Below are 15,987 nucleotides of genomic sequence, written 5' to 3'. Positions count from 1 at the left end.
AAGTGAATTCTACAAATTTCAGAAAATTAATTAAAAATACAAAACTAGAATATCTTGGCTGGTTATTTACCCCCTCCCCTCCTCTGGGTTAATACTTGGCCGCAGTACCATATGCAGGCCTGGGGATTTCAGATCTCATCGGTAACCGTTTTTCGGTTCTGTGATTTAAGTTTATGGGAACCGATGGGAAACAAAATTCCGGTTCCGTGCCCAAACTTAATGGGAAACGATTTTTTTTTCCTTTATAATTTGTAAAGCAAAACATTTGTAACACAAAATTAAAAATGTAGTCTCCAATAATAAATCCTGTCATTTACATGTATGCAATGTAATTAACGCATGTTCATTATTGAGGTTGATCTTTATTATCAGAGAAGAGCAAATTCTGTCAATTTGATTGCGTATACCCTTATGAAATAAAGTTTTTTAATTATTTTAAGTTTATGATGATTCTCCATTTTTTTAGAACTGACTTTCACAATATTTTCTGTCATGAGTTGTAATGCAAGATGACAACGGACACCGTTAATACAACAACAACAACAACATGCATTTTAAAGGCCATTTTCCCTACTGGAGCGGGGGTTAGCCTTGCGGTCCCCATGACAATCTTCTCCATTTTGCCCTATTTTCTGCATCTCTCCTTGTTAACCCCCTTGCCCGCATTTCTTCTTCCACCATCTTTAGCCAAGTCTTTCTCGGTCTTCCCCGTCCTCTACTTCCTTCTACATTCATTTCCATCACTCTTCTCAACCAGTCACTTTCATCCTTCCTCAACACATGACCAAACCATCTCAACCTGTTCCTCTTCACAACATCAATCACAGGCTCTATTCCCATCATCTTTCGCAATTCATCATTTGTCTTCCTCTCTCTCAACGATACTCCGCACATCCGTCGAACCATTCGCATTTCCACCCTTTCCAACCTTCGTTGCTGCTCTGCGTTCATTACCCATGTCTCGCTCCCATTACCGTTAATGCTTCAACTATTATGTAAACCAACAACGAATCGACCCCCCCCCCCCCTCCTCTGTTTGGTCTGCACAATTTGAGAACCCCTCCGCGTCTAGCATAGCACTGTGTTTTTAAGGCGACATTTTTGCTTTTTTTTCGCTTAGCAACGGATGCCATTTTGAAAAGGAAGTCTGTGATTTGGACCGATGCGCATGTCCGTCAAAGCGGAAGTCATATCGCGAACCTGAATGTGGGAAACTACATGCTATCTGCTTTGCCGGCCTAATTTTGTTGGAAATATAACAACTTCTAAAATAGTTAGCTGAAAATCACACGTGAAGGTAAATACTACATCTTTTTGCCTTACACTGCCTTTCTGCGATGGGAAACGTACTTTCGGTTCCGTGTTTTTGCTATCACGTTACCGACACGCTACCGGTAACGATCGTTTCCATGAAATCCGCAGGCCTGCTTATGACGTCAATTAAAGCTGTGAGTCTGTTGGGATAGGTCTCTACCAACTTTGCACACCTTGATTGGGCAATATTTGCCTATTCTTCTGTCCAAAACTGTTCAAGCTCAGTCAAGTTGTGTGGGGAGCGTTGATGGATCGCAATCTTCAAGTCATGCCACAAATTTTCGATTGGATTTAGGTCGGGACCCTGACTGGGCCACCAAAGGACATTTATCTTTTTGTTCCTTAGCCACTCCAGTGTAGCTTTGGCTGTGTGCTTTGGGTCGTTGTCTTGCTGAAAGGTGAACTTCCATCCCAATTTTAGCTTTCTTGCAGAGGGCAGCAGCAGAGAAACAACCCCATAACATGATGCTGTCACCAACATGCTTCACAGTAGGGATGTTGTTCTTTGGGTGATGTGCTGTGTTGGGTTTGTGCCAAACGTAACATTTTGCATTTAGACGAAGAAGTTCCATCTTGGTTTCATCAGACCACAAAACTTTTTGCCACGGCTTCAGAATCTCCGGAGTGTTTTTTTTGCATACCTCAAACGGAACGGGTTTTTTTTGAGTAATGGTTCCTTCTTGCCACCCTACCGTACAGGCCAGACTTGTGGAGTGCTTGTATTATTGTTGTCACATGCACAGAGTGACTAGTCTTTGCCATAAAGGCCTGAAGCTCTTTCAAAGTTGCCATTAGCCTCTTGGTGGCCTCTCTGATCAGTCTCCTCCTTGCCTGGTCATCCAGTGTGGAGGGACGGCCTGGTCTCGGCAGGGTCTTGGTGGTACCATATGTCTTCCACTTCTTAATTATTGTCCTGACTATGTTCCAAGCGATATGCAAAGCCTTTGAAATATTTTTATACCCATCCCCTGATCTGTGCCTTTCCACAACTTTATCCCAGATGCCTTTTGAAAGCTCCTTGGTGCTCATGGTTGTCTTCGCTGTGAAATGCACTGCCCAGCACACAACACTACCCTGCTGATTGGTGCTGTGAAATGCACTAATCAGCAGCGCAATAGCTGATTTTATTTTGAAATAACCAGAATCACCAATTTAACACAGGTGGAGGCCAATTAACTTGGTGTGTGATTTTGAAGGTCATTGTTTACGCCTGAGCTAATTTACAATTGCTATTATAAGGGGGAGGACACTTCTGTTGATTTGTAGTTTATGTTGATCGTTTCCATTTTTGAATCTGATGAGTGAACTATTAAACAGCTAATATAAACAAGCACACATTAAAAAAAAAATTGTAATGCATTTTATAATTTACATGTGTAATGCATTTTTTTCCCTATTTATTTTGGATAGAAAAGAACTTTTGGCTAATCCAGGCATCCTCTTTCTCCAAATTGTCCAGATTAGTGAGGTTTCACTGTATATAGATAACTATCATACATCTGGCAACAATGGTTGTTAGCTTTCTTGCAAATCATGTTGGACTGTGTAATAATCCACCATTAACCACATCTGCTTTTAAAAGTGCTTTTCTGTTGCTACTGTTGACTGTATGTCATTTTACACAGTTAACTACCCCCATTTAGGTGTAATTAGCCCTTGAGCAATTGTCACCATGCTAATCGACAGGCATGATCTCGCCAACCCTTCGTGTACCTTCATATTCCTATGCGTAAAGTAGTAAATATACTTTTCATGGAATCCTTTCAAGTTATGAAAATTTTGAGTAGTCATGGATCTCCTTCCTATAAGATGCAGTAGATTAATGTTTAAATCAAGTCCTTAGATTAATCCAAGTTTGAGTTATGCTGTCTGACAAGAAGAAGAAGAAGAATTAACCCTCTGTATACAATGCTCTGTGTACAAAGATGCCCTGTATACAACACCCTCTACAGTCTGTAATGTATGCAAGGGCATGGTGCATGAGTACAAGTATAAACAACGAAAACATTCAGTTGTGAGAGGTGGTATGGGAGAGGGGAAGCTCTGGGATATGTGGTTGGGGATTACACCCACAATTTGGTATGAATTGTGAAATGGTTGTGCTCGTGAGACTTTGGTTCGATAACTGAAGACCAATCTTGAGTGTATTAGCCCAAGGATTCAAACCAGGTGTGTGTAGGTGTGTAGGTGTTTGGGCAAACCCCACTGCTTGAAAAAATTGAAAATTCATGTGTACATTAGCTTGCTTTGCATATCCCACAGGCTGATCTACAAAAGGGCCTAAAATGGGCTGAAGCTTTGCGACGGAGGGCCTACCATGGATGGAATGACTTTGACATAAACCAAGAAGAGCCTTTGTGGCGGAAGTACCTTGATCAGGTTTGTTAAGCTCCAAATATCTGTACAGTAAATTACCTGAACACTGCTAAACATATTTTTGAACATATTGTTACGTGTGTGGGGGTAGGTAATGAAATACCTTAGTCGTGATAGAATTGTATCGATTAGCGTGTCCCGTATGTCGCGGAGAAGAAACCTTTACGTGTCTCCATACGAGGGGTGGAGCTATGCTAATTAGGTAGGGCTTAAGAATAATCCCCAGTGTGTAATTGTCCCTGTGATTTTTCCCTTTGTTCTTATAAAATTCACTCGGCCAGCCATGCAATCGGTACATTTCCACGTCAACTATAATCGCCGACAGTACCCAGACATTACGACCCCGCCCAGCCAAACATTCCCGAAGGACGGCTAGACTCCGCCTCGAAGGACCGTAAATGACAGGCGCCCCGAGCTTTGTCATTGGGCATCAAGCAGGCCGTGAGGCTCCGCCCCAAAGGGTATGATTGGTCGTGGAGATGAGATGATGTGATGAGATGTCAGGATTGGTCGAGTGTGACATCAGCAAGGGACAAAGGAGGATGTGTCCATCTCTCTCGCTCTCTCTCTCTCTCTCTCTCTCTCTCTCTCCCTCTCTCTCTCTCTCTCTCTCTCTCTCTCTGTCGCGGGCTTTGTGTGAGCGGACGCATTTGGCTCTCACTGTGTTCTGGCGTTGGTTGGCTCCGGGCCGCTGGTTGGCTCCGGGTCGCTTGGCTGCGGCTGCTTTGGTTCGTCTGCGCTCCTGGGAAGGGGGCTGGTGAGAGGCAGCGGTTCGCGACGGTCGGAGCTCGGTGCGGCCGAACGAGAAGGACCAAGTGAGGAGCTCTTGCCTTTTTGCCTTGCGCCGGCGGCTGGCTGTGGACGCGACTTCGCGCCAACATGTTTTCCCACGCTGGGACGCGGGACCTGTGACGCCACAAAACCCTCGTTGAGACTGGAGCTAAGTGGCTACGTGACATCTGACATTTATTTTTACTTTCAATTTTCCCTTGTCTGTAATTCTCTGAGTAGATGATCCTCATTTAGGAATTTTAGTTCACCTTACCTTTCGTTGTTCCCTTGCATTGCTTTAACTAGGGCATGCCCGTACTATATATAAGCTAGGACGTGCCCGTACGTGGGTGCCCGTTCCTTGCAAAAAAAAAAAAACTGCAAAAAAAAAAAAATCTGCAAAAAAAAAACAATGGTTTGGTCCATTCGCAACGACCACAGAACCCCCCCCCCCCTCTATTTACATGAATGGTTTGGTCCATTCGCAAAGCCAAAGCGAACGACCACAGAACCCCCCCCCTCTATTTACATGAATGGTTTGGTCCATTCGCAAAGCCAAAGCGAACGACCACAGAAGACAGAACCCCCCCCCCTCTATTTACATGAATGGTTTGGTCCATTCGCAACGGCAAAGCGAACGGCGAACGGCTAAATCGCCATAGCTCGGTAAGTACTTGTCCGATTAATTTCAAACCTTGAAAAGGCACATCCTCGGGTCCCCAGCAATATACCTGGCAAGTTTCAAGTATATCGGACCGGTAGTTGTCGAGAAACAGCGGTCACAGACAAACGTACAGACGTACAGAGATTACTGGAATTATAGATAGATAAACTCATTATCTGTTCCATGTTACTTTGTGTTCTGTCTCGTTTATTCGTGGTGGGTTTGAGGAAGCCCAGTGACCTCCATACAGGTAAGTCCTCGCTACCGTCCACCCAATCTTTGAACAATCTTTGTTTAAGGGGCAATCTTTGAACATGACTGTGTGTCCACCAGTTAAAAGACCTAAAAGACTCTGAGGACCCAAAAGATGCCAAGAACCCAGAAGACCCAATGGACTCAAAATACCCAAAGACCCAAAATACACTGTAGACTGTTAAAGACCCAAAATACCCAAAAGACTGAAAAGACCCAATGGACCCAAAATACCATGAGGATCCAAAAGACCCAAAAGATCCCCAAGGACTCAGAAGAACCCCAAGTACTCTGAAGATCCAAAATACCCCAAAATACCAAAAAAACACCAATGAACCCCAAACACCCAAAATACCCCAAATACCCAAAAGACTGAAAAGACCCAATGGACCCCAAAGACCCAAAATTTTGGTAAGATCCAAAGACCCAAAATACCTCAAGGACCCAGAAGACCCAATAGACCCCAAACACCCAAAATACCCTGTAGACTGTTAAAGACACAAAATATAATGAAGACCCCAAGGACCCAGAAGACCCCAAGGACTTTAAAGACTCAAAATACCCTGAAGACCCAAAATACACCAAAGACCCAAAAGACTGAAAAGATCCTGAAGATGCAATGGACCCAAAAGACCCAGAAGACCCAAACAATCCCAAGGACCCAAATGACAAAGAGGACCCAAAATACCCCAATGAATCAGAATACCCCAAGGACCCAAAATACCCCAAAGACCCTGAGGATCCAAAAGACCCAAACACCCAAAATGCACTGAAGACCCTAAAGACCCAATGGATCCCAAATACCCAAAATTTTGGGAAGACTTCAAGGACCCAGAAGACCCCAAAGACCAAATAGACCCTAAATACCCAAAGACCCAAAATACCCTGTAGACTGTAAAAGACAATGAAGACCCAGAAGTCCCCAAAGGCCCCAAAAACAGAAAAGTCATTGAAAACCCAATGGACCCCAAACACCCAATATAGCCCGAAGACTCAAAATACCCCGAAGACACTTCACTACCCAAAAGACCACAAAAACCCAAAATACACCGAGGACCCCAAATTCTCCGAAGACCCAAAATACTGAAAAGACCCCAAGACCCTTAAAGACCCAAATACACCAAATACCATTAAAGACCCAAAATACTACAAAGACACAAAAGACCCCCAAAAACCATTAAATACCCAAAATACCACAAACAACCAAAATACCCTGAAGACTCAAAAAAAAACAAAAAAAACCCTTAAATATCCAGAAGAGCCAAAATACCCCAAATATCCAAAAGACCCCAAAGGCCCTTAACTATCCAGAAGAGCCAAAATACCCCCAAAGACGTAAAGACACAAAAGACAACAAAAGGCCATGAAGACCCAAAATTCCCCAAAGACACACAAAGACACCAAAGACCCAAAACACTGAAAATACCACAAGACCCTTAAAAACACATAAAGACCCCAAATACCCAAAACACTGAAAAGACCCCAAGACCCTTAAATACCCAAAAGACCACCAAGACCCAAAAGACCCTGAAGATCCAAAGACCCTTAAATGCCCAAAAGGCCATACAACAACAACAACAACAACAGGCAACTTAAGGCCATTTTCCCTGCAAGAGCGGGGGTTAGCCTTGCGGTCCCCATGACAATCTTCTCCATTTTGCCCTATTTTCTGCATCTCTCCTTGTTAACCCCCTTGCCCGCATTTCTTCTTCCACCATCTTTAGCCAAGTCTTTCTCGGTCTTCCTCGTCCTCTACTTCCTTCTACATTCATTTCCATCACTCTTCTCAACCAGTCACTTTCATCCTTCCTCAACACATGACCAAACCATCTCAAACTGTTTCTCTTCACAGCATCCATCACACGCTCTATTCCCATCATCTTTCGCAATTCATCATTTGTCTTCCTCTCTCTCAACGATACTCTACACATCCACCGAACAATTCGCATTTCCACCCTTTCCACCCTTTCCAGCCTTCGTTGCTGCTCTACGTTCATTATCCATGTCTCGCTCTCATAAATCATAACACTTCTCACACATGCAGCATACACCCTTCCTTTCAGCTTCAACGACACTCCCCTCCTCGTCAGCACACCACTCAGTTCCCGAAACTTCTTCCATGCACATCTCACTCTAGCAACCCAAAAGACCATGAAAACTAAATACCCCAAAGATTCAGAAGACCCCAAAGACCAAAAAAACCCATAAGACCCCAGAGACGCAAAATATCCCAAAGACCCCCAAAAAATCAAAAAGACCCAGAAGACCAAAAAGTCCCTGAAAACCCAAAATACCCCAAAGACCTTGAACGACCCACAGAACCAAACAATCCAAAATACCATTAAAGATCCTGAGGACCCAGTGGGACCCAAAGACCCAAATTACCCCAAAGACCCAAAATACCTAGATGACTGAAAAGACCCAAGGACCCCAAAGAGGCAGAGGACACAGAGGACTCAAATGACCTAAAAGACCCAAATGAACCAGAAGATCCCAGGAATGCAAAAGAGCTTGAGCACCCAAAAGACCCAAATTAACCAGATGACCCAAAAGACCCTTAGGACTCTAAAGACCCAAAAGAAGAGTAATTATGTCTCTTACATTGGAATTGTAGATGGTGGATTGCAAACTGAGACTCGAGGTCGGTGTATGGAAGCGGGGTTTTTTTTAATTACAATAAATACACGGTGTAGGGAGGTGAAATTCACTGAATGTGACATGCAAAGTGCGCAGAGTAAACAGTGTTCATTTATGTCTGTAGGTTGTCAATCCAAAACACCAAAAAGACCCTGAGGGCGCAGTGGACCCCAAAGACCCAAAATACCCCAAAGACCCAGATAATCGAAAAGACCTGAGGACCCCAAAGATCCAGAGTACCCAAAAGACTCAAATGACCCAAAAGACCCTGAGGACCCAAAAGAACCAAAATATCCCAAGGATGCAAAAGAGCTTGAACACCCAAAAGTCCCAAATGAACCAGAGGACCAAAAAGACCCCGATGACTCAGAAGACCCAAAAGAAGAGTAATTATGTTTCTTCCATTGGAATTGTAGACGGTGGCTTGCAAACAGAGCCTCAAAGTCTGTCTATGGAAGCGTTTTTTTTTTCAAATCGCAATAAATACAAGGCACAGGGAGGTAACATTTGCTGAACGTGACGTGCAAAGTGCGCAGAGTACACCGAGTGTTCATTTACGTCTGTAGGATATCTAATAAATATAGATGATATAAGCACCCCTGACACTAGGCTCAGACTTCGGCATGCTCACGCCGCTGTACCGTCAAAAACTGTTCCAACTCATCATTTTTGACGGGCTTTATACTACTTAATACATATTGTACATTATTTGCATCTGCGCATAATTACATCATATGGCAAGTACTTTTTAGAGCAACTACAAACAGTAGTTTGTAGTTTATAAACAGATAAAATGATTCGACAGCTGCTTAAAATGAGTGTGCACTGTGCATGCACCTAAATGTGTCTACTCTCATATGCATTAAATTGCTGCAGGTTGTATTCTTTTTGCATGGCTGTGCTGATGATGCAGTGCAGGTTAGAACCACCTTTTGAGGCCATTTCCCCCCGCAGAGCAGGGGTTGGCCTTTTTCGGGCACCTTGGTCCCCTTTTTGAAGCGATGTTTTATGGCCGGATGCCCTTCCTGCCGCCAACTCTGTTAGTCACCTCTTGCGACACACAGGGAATTACCAGTGAACTGGTACTCAATTTGCTGATCTCGGAAGGATGACAGGCTGAGTCAACCCCCCTGGTGTTAATTGATCGGTATTCAAACCCAGGATCCTAGGATCCCAAGCCTGCACCCTAACCGCTAAGCCAATACCAGGCTATGCAGTGCAGGTTAGATAGTGTATTTCTGCTCTAACCTAACCATGCAAGTTGGGAGCATGGAGAAGAGTCCCACATGGCATGAAGAAGAGTCCCACATGGCATGAAGAAGAGTCCCACATGGCATGAAGAAGAGTCCCACATGGCATGAAGAAGAGTCCCACATGGCATGAAGAAGAGTCCCACATGGCATGGAGAAGAGTGCCACGTGGCGACTAAACCAACCATCCTCACTGACTTGCCAGTGGGGAGGGTGACTGTGACACCCTGCATGACTAAAAACAATACCTGTTCAATGGTGGATGAGCTCCCTTCGGGAGCAATGGCCATCCAATAAGGGGATCATGTCTTCTTAAAAAAACACCCATCGTGTTGGACCGCATTTCTAGGTAGTAGGTCATCGACAGCAATCGCTGAGGGTCGTACTTCCCTTTGGACTTAGGAGCGTTAAAGTTGTGCCTGGAACCATCTTACACTCTCCGTGTCAGGATTGCGAGTCTTACTTTGTCTCGCACAAACTACAGCTACCGGGCTTCAATGTCTTTCTTACAAACAAACCTCATACACTTTTCACCATATAGGTTTCATATTCATTTTTACTCTTCACCTTTACATTCTCTCTTTTATTTCTCTTTATGCAGTTATTTTATTTAAGGCCTGGCCTCGATGAGGATTATATAGTCTCTGACTGGAGCCTCCAACATAAAAAAAACAACCACTGTCCAACCTGGCAGCGGTATGCAATATGACGAGTGCCTTTCTTTTGTGTGGTTTTTGTTTCACACTCATATCGGAGTTCATTCAATTTTTTTTGAAATTTGAAATTTGAAATTGGGTACATATTTTGGCCCACTCTGTACTATAAACAAAGGGTATGAGCACATTTTAGAATGATTTGTATGACTGCCACACGGTCTGTTTGAATGTACCACTGAGCTTGACCCGACCCACAGAGACTCTTTCAACGACGATTCCCCTTGTGTGATGCATCCATATATTCTCGTCCTACTGTTTCCCTTTGCCCCCTTTTCTGTTTGCTGACCATTTGTCCTTTGTTATTCTGCTTCTCCATCAGCATAATTACATTCCATACTTGTATTATAATAAAACAAAATTGTCTGCTCGTATCTTAACACAATCATGCCTAGGTATGGTCCAATGGACCCGGCTGGGTGTTTGATGTGCTATACCTTTTTTGTTTGTTACCTTCGCAAAAGCGGAAGGTTATGTTTTGATCGCTGTGTATTTATTTGTATGTCTGTGTGTGTGTGTGTATGTTATTCGCATAACTCAAAAAGTATTCAACCGAATTGCATGAAATTTGGTGGGATGATTGGTTATTATACGGGACACATTTGATTAGATTTTGGGAGCAATCGGGTCAAAGGTCAAGGTCAAGGTCACGAAAAGGTCAAAATCGTATTTTTGTTGTTCTGTTCCCTACACTCCCATGCCAAGTACAGAACAGTAGCTGCGGCGAAGGTATGCGCTCTACCGAGTGCCCGTTCTAGTTTATATAATTTCATGCCCTTTCATGTCTTGCTCAAGTCTAATTTTTCCAACATCTGGTGTAATATTTTTTTAAAATTCTGTTCAGTTGTAACGGGAATTATTTATTTACATTAATAAAAACATTAAATGACCTTTTAATACCGAGTCCAGTCTATTTGCCAAACTCCGTTGACTTGTGGTGACCTCGTTTCATTTTAGGAACTCATTCCTTTATTCTCCTGAGTCGTGATCCTTGCTTCAATCTTGCAATTTGATGACTGTTTCATTCCATTTCTGCTCATCATTTTGTATTATTTGGGGATGTGTATTCTTGTCATGTTGTTGATACATTGTGCTCAAAGCACTTACTTTGTAATGAATATGAGTACTATTTTAACGATATGTTTTCTTAACAGGAATAAGACACTTGCATCTCACTGAAGCTCTCACTAGATATTCGATATGCTTTTCTTTTTTACCGTTTGTTCCAGTTCAAGAATCCTCTGATCAGATTACTGTTGGCTTCTGCTGTCATTAGTGTCGTCATGCAGCAAATTGATGATGCAGTCAGTATCACAGTGGTGAGTGCCTGCCAAATTCAACGGGCTTTACCTTACTAAGCATCTTTAGGCATACAATGTTTAAACCCGACTCTGTGGGATCATCAGAGCATCAGAGCATCAGAGCATTAGTTGGAGCATCAGTTCTAATTCTGGGGGGGGGGGTCAGCGGTTTGAAATCATACCATAGACTTTAAAAATGGGATGTGCTTCTTCCTTGCTTGATGCTCGGCATTTAAAAGGGATAAAGCATGGAAATGCACAGTCTTGATGGGCCTATTTGCCTCGATCTGCATGAATTTTAACTTGACTCGATAGTGGAATGGTTAGTGTGTCCATTGTGAGTCTGGAAGGTTTGTGGTTAGAACATGCACCAACTTCCAGACTGAATAGCACAAAGGAATTATTGATGCTTTCATTTCAAAGATCACTTTTGGAGTTGGAATCTATATATATATATATATATATATATCATGTATATGAGTGATTATTCAAAGGACGCTTGAGTAGTCTTCACCTAATGCTGTTGTATGATTGCAGGCATTGCTTATTGTGGTCACAGTTGCTTTTGTCCAGGTATGTCCATTTTCTGTATTTAAAATCGTTTTTTGTTATGTTTGCATGGTATACAAATACACTGTGAGAAAGATGTGCAACAAAATATTTACCTCCCTTTTGGCTTTCAATCGTCCATTTGATGTTTTTTATTTTTAAATGTAGGAATACAGATCGGAGAAGTCCTTGGAAGAACTTACAAAGTTGGTCCCTCCAGTATGTCATTGGTGAGCTTAATTTTGTATGAGATCTTGTACATAAGAGGCCATTTGACCCATAATATGTGACCCATGTTGGCATCTCACCAATTTACTGCATTTTGATAGTCATGCATAGTGCTAATACAAAGCAGGCCATTAAGCAGACCATTGGTATGCATTGTCTGTTGTTGTTTTTTTTGTTGGTTTCCCATTAATGTACTGTGGGATCTTTAAAAACTAGTTGTCTACCAGTACCACTCACTCCAGAAGTACATGACCTACGCAGGTCAGCTTTATTGTTCCCCGTGATACCATGCTCTGAAATGTTGCTTCCTCCACCCCTTTTTTATGGTGTAGGAAAGTTGCTTTAAGATTGCCAAATATCCACATCACTTGGAATTTCTCAAGGCATGATTTTCACCATAATCCAGGACCAATGACACATGACCAAAGTCTCAGAGATATAGGTTAACTGAAACCTCAGCACTCACCATTGCCAACAACAGTTGGCAATATACATCAATTTTTCTCTGTTCAATGGAGATTCAGCGAACTTTTAATGCTCATCTATCTATAATTCCAGTAATCTCTGTACGTTTGTACGTTTGTACGTTTGTCTGTCTGTGACCGCTGTTTCTCGACAACCACGGGTCCGATATACTTTTCACTTGCCAGGTATATTGCTGGGGACCCGAGGATGTGCCTTTTCAAGGTTTCATATTAATCGGACAATTACTTACCGAGCTATGTCCAAAAAACGATTCAACCAATCAGAGAGCAGCGAACGATCGCGTGTGCCGGCGTTGCGAATGGACCAAACCATTCCATGTAAATAGAGGGGGGGGTTCTGTGGTCGTTGCGAATGGACGAAACCATTTCATGTAAATAGAGGGGGGGGGGGGGATTGTCACTGTACTCGCAAGCCGTTCGCCGTTCGCTTTGGCGTTGCGAATGGACCAAACCATTTCATGTAAATAGAGGGGGGGGGGATATAATTTTAGATAGATATATAGTACGGGCATATATATAGTACGGGCATGCCCTAGTCTATCTATAATTCCATTAATCTCTGTGTGTATGTGTGTATGTGTGTTTGTATGTGTGTATGTGTGTATGTGTGTATGTTTGTCTGTGACCGCTGTTTCTCGACAACTACCGGTCCGATATACTTGAAACTTGCCAGGTATATTGCTGGGGACCCGAGGATGTGCCTTTTCAAGGTTTGAAATTAATCGGACAAGTAGTTACCGAGCTATGGCGATTTCTTTACCAAACACCGCAAGCCGTTCGCTTTGGACCAAACCATTTCATGTAAATAGAGGGGGGGGGTTCTGTGGTCGTTGCGAATGGACCAAACCATTCATGTAAATAGAGGGGGGGGGGTTCTGTGGTCGTTACTGCCACGTGGTTTCAAAGTTTTTTTTTGTTGTTGTTGTTTGCACGCATGTTTTTTTGCACCCACGTACGGGCACGCCCTAGGATGTTTACACACACACACCCCTACACAAATTTTTTTTTTTTTTTTTTTTTGGCAAGGAACGGGCACCCACGTACGGGCACGTCCTAGCTTATATATAGTACGGGCATGCCCTAGTCTATCTATAATTCCATTAATCTCTGTGTGTATGTGTGTATGTGTGTATGTGTGTATGTGTGTATGTTTGTCTGTGACCGCTGTTTCTCGACAACCACGGGTCCGATATACTTTAAACTTGCCAGGTATATTGCTGGGGACCCGAGGATGTGCCTTTTCAAGGTTTCATATTAATCGGACAAGTACTTACCGAGCTATGGCGATTTAGCCGTTCGCCGTTCGCTTTGGCGTTGCGAATGGACCAAACCATTTCATGTAAATAGAGGGGGGGGGTTCTGTGGTCGTTGCGAATGGACCAAACCATTTGATGTAAATAGAGGGGGGGGATTGTCACCGTACTCGCAAGCCGTTCGCCGTTCGCTTTGGCGTTGCGAATGGACCAAACCATTTCATGTAAATAGAGGGGGGGGATATAATTTTAGATATATATATAGTACGGGCATATATATCGTACGGGCATGCCCTAGTTTGGTAAATAATGATAAAATGTGCTTTCCCCACAGATTCGAAAACCAACTTTGAATTCCTTTGATGGAAGCACAAAGATCTCCACCACCAAAAAATATTTGTATCGAACCTGCAAGTAAATTCAGTAAACTGGACCACTGGTGTGCAGAGGTGCCATATTTTGATGAGAACAGCCATCAAAACAGATTAATCATCATAAACAACAACACAACAACATGCATTTTAAAGGCCATTTTCCCTACTAGAGCGGGGGTTTGCCTTGCGGTCCCCATGACAGTCTTCTCCATTTTGCTCTATTTTCTGCATCTCTCCTTGTTAACCCCCATGCCCGCATTTTTCTTCGACCATCTTTAGCCAAGTCTTTCTCGGTCTTCCCCGTCCTCTACTTCCTTCTACATTCATTTCCATCACTCTTCTCAACCAGTCACTTTCATCCTTCCTCAACACATGACCAAACCATCTCAACCTGTTCCTCTTCACAGCATCAATCACAGGCTCCATTCCCATCATCTTTCACAATTCATCATTTGTCTTCCTCTCTCTCAACGACATTCCGCACATCCGTCGAACCATTCACATTTCCACCCTTTCCAACCTTCGTTGCTGCTCTACGTTCATTACCCATGTCTCGCTCCCATAAATCATAACACTTCTCAGACATGCAGCATACACCTTTCCCTTCAGCTTCAACGACACTCCCCTCATCATCAGCACGCCACTCAGTTCCCGAAACTTCTTCCATGCACATCTCACTCTAGCAACCGTTGCCGAGTCTGATCCACCTTCTCCATTCAGCATGTCTCCGAGGTAGCAAAATGTTTTCACACCTTCCAGCTTCACGCCGTCTCCAAGATCCAACTCAGCATTTTCTCCATCTGCAGCTCCCTCTGTGCACACCTTACATTTGAATGTAGCTGCCACACTGGTTAATGACCCTCTCAGACCACTACATTTTTGTTGAACCCACTCAGCGCACATTGTACATTGAATGGAGTTCACTCCGACACCCTTCCTACACACAGCACAGGGCCACTTCCCAGTTCTTTCCACCTCACCACATGCTTTACCACTTGCCATCACCTTCGTCTTTCCGATATTCACCTTCAGACCTTTTGTCTCCATACATTCCTTCTACTTGTTCATCTTTTCCTTCAGTCCATCCATACTTTCCGCAATCAACACCAGATCATCTGCATTCAACAACTCCCACGGTAAACCCTCCTTTACGTTCAGAGCCAGCACCTCCATCACAGCTACAAATAGTAGTGGACTTAGTACCGACCCCTGATACACTCCCACCTTCACCTCAAACTCACCACTGTTCCCGTCCTTCGTCCTTACAACTGTGCGCGCTCTTTTGTACATTGCCATCACTACTCTGTTCAACCATTCCTCCACTCCTAACTTCCTCAATGCCCATGTCAATACTTTGCGTGGAACCCTATCGAATGCTTTCTCCAGATCAACAAACCCAAGAAACAACTTCTTCCTCTTCTCCATGTACTTCTCCTGCAACTGCCTCACAATGAAAAGCGAGTCTGTCGTTCCTCTTCCTGGCATAAATCCAAACGGCATTTCGTCGATCTTCACTTTCTTCCTTATCCTCCTCTCCAACACCCTTTCCAATACCTTCATTCCATGCTCCAATAACTTTTTCGCTCGGTACGAGCCACACTCCAGAGGGTCACCTTTCCCCTTGTATAGAGGGACGAGGGTACTCAGTTCCCAATCCACTGGAATGCGGCCTTCTTTCACCACCAGATTACAGATCTCTGTCATTCTCTTCACACCCCAACTTCCTGCTGCTTTCAACATATCTCCCACAACTCCCGTCGGCCCTCCCGCTTTTCCACTCCATTGCTATTATCGCTTCCTCAACTTCCTTCTCAGTTATC

The 15,987-nt window shown here is 43.5% G+C and overlaps 1 protein-coding gene across 5 annotated transcripts in view; it reads left to right on the top strand.

Annotated features, from left to right (window-relative positions):
- Window positions 1–15,987, top strand: part of ATP2C1 (ATPase secretory pathway Ca2+ transporting 1) — a 138,125-nt gene that overhangs the window by 20,035 nt on the left and 102,103 nt on the right. For all 5 annotated transcript variants that reach the window (XR_013622697.1, XR_010983384.2, XM_068107945.2 and 2 more), the window contains 4 exons: window positions 3,577–3,693; window positions 11,207–11,296; window positions 11,816–11,851; window positions 11,996–12,057. Coding sequence is in view for 3 of the 5 variants with exons in the window: in XM_068107945.2 (XP_067964046.1) it covers window positions 3,577–3,693; window positions 11,207–11,296; window positions 11,816–11,851; window positions 11,996–12,057 (305 nt within the window). In the remaining 2 variants the exon portion in view is untranslated. The remainder of the gene's footprint in view (window positions 1–3,576; window positions 3,694–11,206; window positions 11,297–11,815; window positions 11,852–11,995; window positions 12,058–15,987) is intronic.

The sequence above is a fragment of the Myxine glutinosa genome, chromosome 2, assembly GCF_964187855.1.
Source record: "Myxine glutinosa chromosome 2, kmMyxGlut1.1, whole genome shotgun sequence".
Taxonomy (NCBI): Eukaryota; Metazoa; Chordata; class Myxini; order Myxiniformes; family Myxinidae; genus Myxine; species Myxine glutinosa.
This window is presented reverse-complemented; position numbering and strand designations above follow the sequence as displayed.